This window comes from Elephantulus edwardii, unplaced genomic scaffold (assembly GCF_000299155.1).
Source record: "Elephantulus edwardii isolate Elephantulus edwardi_28Jun2011 unplaced genomic scaffold, EleEdw1.0 scaffold00034, whole genome shotgun sequence".
In the NCBI taxonomy this organism is placed as follows: domain Eukaryota; kingdom Metazoa; phylum Chordata; class Mammalia; order Macroscelidea; family Macroscelididae; genus Elephantulus; species Elephantulus edwardii.
The window spans coordinates 14,030,977-14,040,075 of record NW_006399784.1 but is presented as its reverse complement, the minus strand read 5'-3'; the positions used below and the strand labels follow the sequence as shown (position 1 = coordinate 14,040,075).

The following is a 9,099-nucleotide window of genomic DNA, read 5'->3' as shown; positions in this document are numbered from 1 at the left end:
GATGATGAAGAGATTGAGAGTGTTCACAGCTTCAGTTTGCTCGGCTCCTCAGTCAACACTCTTGGTACCAGCAGTCAGGAAATCAAAAAGCATATCGCGATGTGTCATCTATAGATAGTCAATAAAGATCAGATGTTTTCTATTAGAATCAATAAATAGTTAATAGAGTATCAAAACATGACTAGGGAAACTATGTACAAGTATTTTACAAAACAAACATCTCAAGAAGTAATAATCTGTAAAAGTGAGACAAACAAAACTATCTGATGAGGATAACTAGTTTAAAAGAAGGAAATCAATGCAAGTTAAAGTATAAGCAGGTTGCTTTTTGGATAACGTCAACTGACCTTGGTGATAGATTGAATTTAAAGGAGAGGGAGGGCGGGAAAGAGACAGATAATGCCTGGGTTTTCTGGCACAGGAGATGGGAGTGAGATGTGAAGCATAAACACGAGAGTGCAGTTGGGGATGCAGTCACTGAGGATCTGGTCAGAGCGTCTCTGAAAGGCACAGTATTTGCTTGGCTTGCTTGACTTGCTTGACTCGGGCTCTGATTGAATTTTTGGCAGCACAACAAGAGGATTTCCTGCACCAAAGGAAGTGATGCCCCAGATTCCTTCATTGAAGAACTGACATCACAAAACTGTGAAGTCCTCTGCTTGGATTCTGACTGAATCTGGCTCTGTTCTGTGACTGTCAATCAGGCCACCCACCAATGACAAAGTTTTGACCACAACATATACCTGAACTGAATTATTTACTCTTTCTGAATTTGACAACATAGTGAAAATTAGCCCTTGTTCCACAGTGTAAATCCACTACACTTATCATTAAAGGACATAATGTTTCTATTTCTTCATAAGGAAAGTAGACAATTTTTTAAAATGTGTATCTTCATACAAATTCTTATTTATTTATGGCTTTTCTTTACAATTCCAGTTTGAAAGACTGAACCTTGCCCTTCAGAGAACATTGGCAAAACATAAAATAAAAGAAGGCAGGTAAGTTGAATAACTCCAGTTGTATGGATACCTCTTTCTGCCGTCACTTTTGCTACTAAAAACTGAACATCAACAAATGTTTATTTAGTTATAACTGGAGGATAGAAATAATTCTTTTATGAGACAAGAAAGCTCATAAAATAGTCAACAACTAAAGCCAGTAAAAAAGACCAGTTGCTGCGAAATCAATGAAGCAATTTCAACTCATAATAACTCCACATGTCAGAATAGAACTATATTCAATGACCACATTCTTTAAATGGACAACCAGTCTTTCTACTGAGGTGTTTCTGGTTAGAGTGAGCCTTCAACCTGTTTCTTTTCTTCCATATATGTTATGTATTTGTTACATCAGAAAGATGAAATGAGTACAATTTAGAGTAAATCCAAGGTTTGTTTCAGATAAGCAAGTTGCTGACCTTGGTGAGAGGTCAAATTTAGGGGTAAAAACAAAGAGAGAAAAAAAGATAACTCCAGAGTTTTCTAGACCAGGAGATTATGTGTGCTAGAATTGCCAGAAATGTATGTGTTTTAGCTTTTACTAACCCAATAGTAAATGCACACATTTTTCACATTTTGGAAATGATTAACTTGGTCTTATGAAATACTTAAGATGTGACAGCTAGGAAAAGTCAAATCTGAGCTTCAAGTTGAAGTTTTTCATAGCCATGATTTTTAAGCATGTATCATACAGTACTTTTTTGAACAAGCCCCTATATGATATATACTTTATTTTTTAAATTTATTAGTATTATTAATGAAAATTTACAAAGATTTTGGATTTCTATTCATTCATTTTTACATTTCTCCTTACCCATCCCTCCCCTCCAGTTCATTCTTCTCTTTGAAAAGTAAAAGGAAAATTATTTCATTGTTATACAATCCCTCCCACCAAGTCCATTCCACTGTGCAGCCTTTGTTCTGGACTCCTGTCATGACAATAATACCTAATCATATATCCCTTTTAAACAGTTATCCCCCTAATCTGTTTCAATGCAGTGTACATTATTTATCCCATCTTTCTCAGTCTCCCCCCAACTCCGATGTCAGTCCAATTCTGCAACAGTGGCACTATGCAGTATTTATCCTTTTTATGACTGAGATAGTTCACTCAGCATAATGTCCTTCATAGTCACCCATTTTGAATAATATTTCATGAGTTCATTGTTTTTCAATGCAGCATGGTATTCCATTGTGTGAATATACTACAGCTTCTCTATCGATTCGTTTGTTCATGGACACTTAGGTTGTTTCCAGCTCTTTATTTTCATGTACATTTACAGTTGCCATGGAGCTACCGTGACCCTGACTCTTGGACACTCCATGTATATCAGAGCAGGAGCAGAACTGAGCTGTCTAGGGCTTCAGGGGCTGATTTTTCAAGAGTAGGTTTTCAGGTCTTTCTTCTGAGGTGTTCCTGAGTGAACATAAACTTCCAATCTAGAATGTACTTAACAACAGGGATCCTAAACCGGGATCAGAATGGATTCCTCACTCAAAGGAGGCTGCCAAACAAAAAGTTGGAATTGTAGCCCACCAGTATCTGTCCCTTGTCCCACATACCTCAATCACATGGTAAGCTTTCAAGAGCCACCTCAGTAATAAAATGCGTGGTAACAAGAACAGGTTGCCAAGGAAGCAGGGGGCATCGGTGGAACTGTTTCAGTACTCTCAACAACTAGTGCACTGTTTTTGTGTGAAATCTGAATATCAGTTGTTTATCCTTTTTTTCTTGTGTGTGTTTTAGAATTTAAAAAAAAAAAAAGTATCTTTTTGGGCATGTTGCAAGAAGGGACCAGTCCTTGAAAAGGGTCATCATGCTTGGGAGGCTGGAAGGACAGCACAAGAGAGGAAGATTCTGGATGAGATGGATTTATTTGGTCACTGGGCGGGTGGGGGTAGGTATGTCAGAGACAATAAGGTTGGCACAGGATAGAGCAGGGTTTAGGGCTGCTGTATATAGGTTGCTACACAAGCAACTCGACAGCACATAACAACAACAACATCGAGCATTTAATAAGTATTTTTTTTAAATCCTATTTTGCAAACATATCTTGACACGTTTCTTGTTAATATATAACTTCATTGGCCTCTTTAGAATTATTCCTCCAAATTGCTACTAGTAGTTAATGCGGAAATGATGGGATGAATACTTGGCTTTAAAATTTGTACTTTGAACATTGACATTTGGCAAGCCAGTTCCATGGCTGAGAATATTTTATTAATTCACTCAGCTGTCTGCAGCTCAAGAGTGTATAATCAGTTCTGTGGATCTCCCAGGCTTAGTTCCCTTGCTGACTAACAGTCCCAGACTGCAGGCAGCAGGACAAGCCAGGAAGAGGTCAGGGATGGGTCCAAAAGAAGAGGGTGTGAATCTATGCGCCTGACAGATGCTGTGTTTACATGAGCGATATGAAAGACATTCCTTTCCAAGAAAGCCTCTGACCTTAATTCCCAGTCAAGCTGATAAGATAACCAGAAGTCATTCCAACTCTGCTACTGTGTCTGTCTGCCCAAATCCTTGGCATTCAGTTTACTCAGAATTTATTCTCGGGGCTTTGTGTTCTGCAGTGTTCTTTCAACTGGATGCAGGCATTTGACTAGCGTGTTTTCTCTCACAGTGCATTCCTTTGAAAAATGAACACTGCAGTAGAAGAGATGAGGGGAAGAACTGTCTAAAATGATTAGGCCTATACCTATTACAATAATCTGGAACAAGAGGTGCATTGTGGGGTGAGGTGGGGTCGGGAAGAGAGAGGAGGAATAAAATATACAACAAGGAATGTATAAACAAAATTAGAAAAACAATAATCTATTTACTTTTACATGTTGAACAAACCATTTACCGCATTTATTATTTTTTTTTCTTAGAGAGGGTGGGAAAAAAATAAATGCTTATTTCTGTAGAGTTGGAACCAACTCATAATTGACCTTCCAGCCAGTTTCCAAGGCTGTCAGTCAGAGAAGAGATTGTCCATCTTTCTCCCTTGGAGCCACTGGTGGGTCCAAACTGCCAGAGAGGTGTGCCCTTTGGATTAGTAGTACAGTTTAAAGGAGCTCTCATAGCTTAATGGGAAGGAATTACCAATGCAAAAGTACAGAGCTCAAATACACCGGGTGTTCTGCAGGAGAAAGATGGGCAATCTTCTTCCCTGTGATTCACTGTGGATCTCCCAGGCTTAGTGTTCTTGTCCACTGCAGAGTCAGCAATGGGTCTGCTCTGACTTGACAGCACACAAAAACAACAAGAAGCAGCCACCAGAGTTCATGATATTTAAATTGCTCTAGTATACCAGAGACGGTGAGGACGGTGCAGGATAAGACAAGGTTCAGTTCTTTTGTTCCTAGGGTCACTATGCATGACACCTAGCAACAAACGGTGATAATCAGGGAAAGCTCGCAGCCTCATCCGTAGGGAACCATGTTGCTAACCTGGAAGCAGCTGATTCAAATCTACCAGCTGCTCTACAGGAGAAAAATCGGCAATATCCTCCCAGGTGATTTCCAGCCTCTGAAAACTCACTGGGGGGTCAGCTATGAGTCGGCTCCAGCTAGACAGCAATGAGTTGGGTTATTGAATGGTCATTATCTGTCTTTTGAAATAAGATTACAACATTTTACTCATAAGACTCCTTACTAATAATGCTAAAGGCTCCTCTCTGTTTTGTGTTTTCAGCTCTTGAGTTTACCCTTTGTTTTCATGCTCTCTTATCAATTCAGCTGCTTTTTCTACTGTTTTAGATTTAGCAACTGTTGAATATGCCCTTGTCCGTGCTGTGGACTGTTTATCATCTTCTATGACTTGAAAGCCAGAAACCAATCTGATGAAACAATAAACTGGTGTTAAGGGCCAAAGGTCACCCTCTCCCATTCTCATTAAGTATATTAATTTAGCACATAAAGTCTCTTTGATATTCTTTGATATATAAAGGGCCTTTGCTTCTTATCCTTTTTTCTGCCATCATCCTGGTGTGTAAATATGGGTTTATGCTTGTTTGTCCTTTGTAAAAGTAACGAAAGGAAATTAGTGTGAGATTCGCTCACTGTGTTTTGTTTGCACGAGCTACGCTTTACTTGAATTTAATATCATGGGTACTGAGAACTCGCAGTATTAGTGTCCTCTGAACATATTTACTCTTATATTACAGAAATAGACACAAACTAAAAGGCTACTTCAAAGCAGAAAAAAAGAAGCAAACCTAGATAAGTCAGTATAGAAAAATACGTGACCAGTTGTCAGTATTCTCTAGCTCAAAGTGGGTTGTAACATTATATTTAAAAGGTAGGTATTCCTAGGGGAGCTCTGGTGGCCTAGGGGAACTCTGGTGGCCTAGTGGCAAGGAGCTGCAACTACAATCCCAGAGGCACACGGTTCAAATCCACCAGATGCTCTGCCGGGAAAAGGAGGGACATTCTCTTCCTGTACCAGTCAGATCTGATTTGACGGAACACTCACACAAAAATTAAAAAAAAATAAAAGATAGGTATTCCTACCTGTATAACATGTATTTCTACCTGTTGTTACTGAGTCAGAACTGACCCATAACTGACCCTCCAGCAGATTTTCAGAGGCAGTAAATTGCATAGGAGGAGCTTGCCCATCTTTCTCTGGTGGAGCATCTGGTGGATTCAAACCTTCTATTTCATTGCAGTGAGGTTCATCACCACTAAACCACGAGAACTCTCTTCAGTTTCTCCCTGTTGTTGTTGTTAAGTGCCGTCGAGTCACATGCAACTCATAGCGACCCTGTGTACAACAGCCCTAAACTGTGCTTTGTCCTGTGCCAATCGCACTGTCTCTGATACACACATCCCGATTACTCCAGTCACTGAATCCATCCACCTCATAGAGGGTCTTCCCCTCCTGCGCTGTCCCTCCACCCTCCCAAGCATGATATCCCTCTCCAAGGACCGGTCCCTCCTTACAGCATATCCAAAGTATGTTAGACGGAGCCTCAGAATTTCTACCTAGTGTGTAAATAAATAGAAATAATATATTCTGGTAGAATGATCCAATTTCCTCTCAAAAGTATTTTCTTCTTAAACTTCCTAACATGTATTATGCTTTATTGAGAACTGTTTAAAATTTCAAGTGTATTTTGACCCACTGCTCATAACAACTGTATAAATCAGAAAAAAAAACAAAACAGTCCTATGTGGTTGCCAAAGCTGGAAAGCTTTATAGAAGCAGATTGGCTCATCTGTCTTCTGAGAGCAGCTGTAGGGCTTGAATGATGAAAGTTATACAATTGTTCAGGTCTTTCACTCATAGGGTTGCTAAGATTCGTCTATGATTCAATGTCATTTAACAACAATAACAGTGACAACATAGAGAGAGCTCTGTTTACATAGTGGACAGAAAGCCCAACGTGGGTGATTTTAATCTGTGGCACTCAGGCCTGGTTTAAATTGTTTTTGTTTTTGTTTTTTGCCAAACATTCTTCTAGGTGGTATAGCATTGGTCTGTGCATTGCTGTACAGAGGTAACTCGTGGTTGCTGTAATGCTAAACACTGTGACACTGATGTGCCAAATGTGATAATGGTTACCCATGGATAATGGTTACACCAGTGTTTGGTGGAGCTTCCCAATTAAAACAAGCTTGGAAGCAGGAGTGACATCCACTTCCGAAACGGCTTGCCTCCCGGAAATCTATGAACTTGGAGAAACGACCAAAGTTATATAAGTGTTTCAGGTCATTTTTTCATAGGGTCGCTATGAGTTGTCTATGACAACAATAACAAATACAGTGGATATAATCCAGTCATTTCCTCCCACCAGTCACTCTGAGGGAGGAAGTTGTGGCAATCTACTTCTGTAAAGATTTACAGCTGTGAAAACCAGGTGGGGCCATTCTCCACTGTTACACAAGAGTCCCTGTGAGTTGAAATTTACTTGACTGGAATTGATTTGATTCATGTTTTTCTGTCAGGAGATGTGTATGGTATTATCAATCTGGTAGCCCAACAATTAAGTTCTCATCTGCTAACCAGAAGATTGGTTGAATCTACCAGCAAAGCTCCAGTAAAGAATTGGAAATCTGATCCTGTGAAAATTACAGCCAAGAAAATCCCTGGGAGCAGTTCTTCTCTATCATCTGAGTATAGGAAGAGAATGCCTACGTGGTGCCAAGAGTTAATATGCTTGGGTGCCAACTAAGGGGTTGGTGTTTATAGACCATCCAGAGGATTCTGCTGCAGAAAAATCAGTCATCTTAAACCCTCTGGAGCATAGTTTATTCTGATAAGCTGAGTCACTACAATTTGGAATCACCAAAGAACAAACTACAACTGGTTTTATGTTATAAAAATGAATACAGTAATTGAAAAAAAAAATGAATACAGTAATTGAATGAAGTTTGGGTGGGTTTTTTGTTTGTTTGTTTGTTTTTTGGCTTCTGTTCTTCTTCTTCTTCTTTTTTTAGTTCCTAAGCTTTTCCAGGAAACTCTAGTATTACAGATATTTGGGAGTTGAACTGTTGACCCAAAGGCTATGGTGGTTCTAATCCATCAACAGGTTTGTAGGAGAAAGATGAGCAATCTCCTATCATGTGATTTACACCCTCAGAAATTCAGTGGAGGGTCAGCTATGAGTTGGTTCTAACTTGATGGCAAAGAGAAGAGGAGAAATTTTATATAATAAAAGATGAAGTTAAATGTAATGATAGTTGAGTCTTTGAAATAACTGATATTTTGTTGTTGTTGTTGTTGTTATTAAGATGGAACCGACTTGTTTTGACCCTCCAGTGGCTTTTCAGAGGTTGTAAATTGTATGAGAAGAACTTCTCACTTTTTCCCCACAGAGCATCTGGTGGGTTCGGACAGTTACCTTTGAGTGGACAGTGTGACTCCTTACCCACTAAAGAAAGAAGAAAATAGTCATAATAATAAAATTCATGTGTGTGTTGATTTTTCTTCTTGGCTAGGTTATCAGAAAAACTATGGGTTGATTTCTTACCTTCCCTTCACTCTCCTTGGTCATTTCACATTCCTGATGTCTTGGCAGAACAAACTTCTTCAGTCTTAGCCTGTGTAAAGTTAACATAAAAAAGAAATGTATTTAATTTTGGAAAATGAACATTTGGCCATTTTCAACATTGTTTTTGATTGTCCGTGTCATTACTGCTTTCCTATAAACTTAGTAGCCAATGTTTGGCTCTATAAAAAGATAATTTAAATTCTTTCCTTTGTCATTTTTATATGTTTTAATTTGAAGTAGTAGCATTCTTTTATCAGCTTTATAATTTAGATACAAACAATTTTTATATTTCCAGGAAATATTTGGAAAGAGAAGACTTTGAGAAAATCATCACCGACCATGCAGTTGCAGCAGGTAGTAGACTTATTCAAGAACATTTGTAACAGTGGAACTAATATTTTCTCTAAAAATAATCATACTTCTTTGTTGGTCGCTACAATACCAGTGTCAGATGTTCAGTGTTGTATATAACATGGAATATAAGCAATCTGTTTAAGTTAACATAAAGACTTGTTTTCATACCGGTGTATGTTTAAGGTAAAGCTTTTCCTTTTACCATGATGTTTGTTGTTGTTGTTATGTGCCGTCGAGTCATTTGTGACTCATAGCGACCCTATGCACAACAGCCCTAAACCCTGCTCTATCCAGTGCCAATCTCACTGCCTCCGACACACCCATCCCGATTACCCCAGTCACCAAATCAATCCATCTCATAGAGGGTCTTTCCCTCCTGCACCGTCCCTCCACCCTTCCAAGCATGATGTCCCTCTCCAAGGACCCGTCCCTCCTGGCAACATGCCCAGAGTATGTCAGATGAAGCCCCAGAATCCTTGCCTCCAAGGAGTTGCTTGGTTTAATCCTCTCCAGGATGAATCTGTTTGTTTTCTTGGCAGTCCATGGTACATTCAGTACACTTCTCTAGCACCACAACTCAAAGGCATCAATTCTCCTTCTGTTCTCCCTAGTCATTGTCCAACTCTCTGATGCATAACAAGTGATTGCAAAGACCATGGCCTGTATCAGGTGCACCTTAGTCTCCACAGAGACACCGTTGCTCTTGAGTACTTTAGAGAGGTCATTAACAGCAGACTTTCCCATCGCAATACGTTTTTTTATTTCCT

At 39.3% G+C, this 9,099-nt stretch overlaps 1 protein-coding gene across 1 annotated transcript in view; it reads left to right on the top strand.

Moving 5' to 3' along the window:
- GUCY1A3 (guanylate cyclase 1, soluble, alpha 3) overlaps positions 1 to 9,099 on the top strand; it is a 53,574-nt gene that overhangs the window by 11,860 nt on the left and 32,615 nt on the right. Inside the window, exons 2-3 of the mRNA XM_006884452.1 lie at positions 940 to 1,001; positions 8,274 to 8,332. Of these exons, the coding sequence (XP_006884514.1) occupies positions 940 to 1,001; positions 8,274 to 8,332 (121 nt within the window). The remainder of the gene's footprint in view (positions 1 to 939; positions 1,002 to 8,273; positions 8,333 to 9,099) is intronic.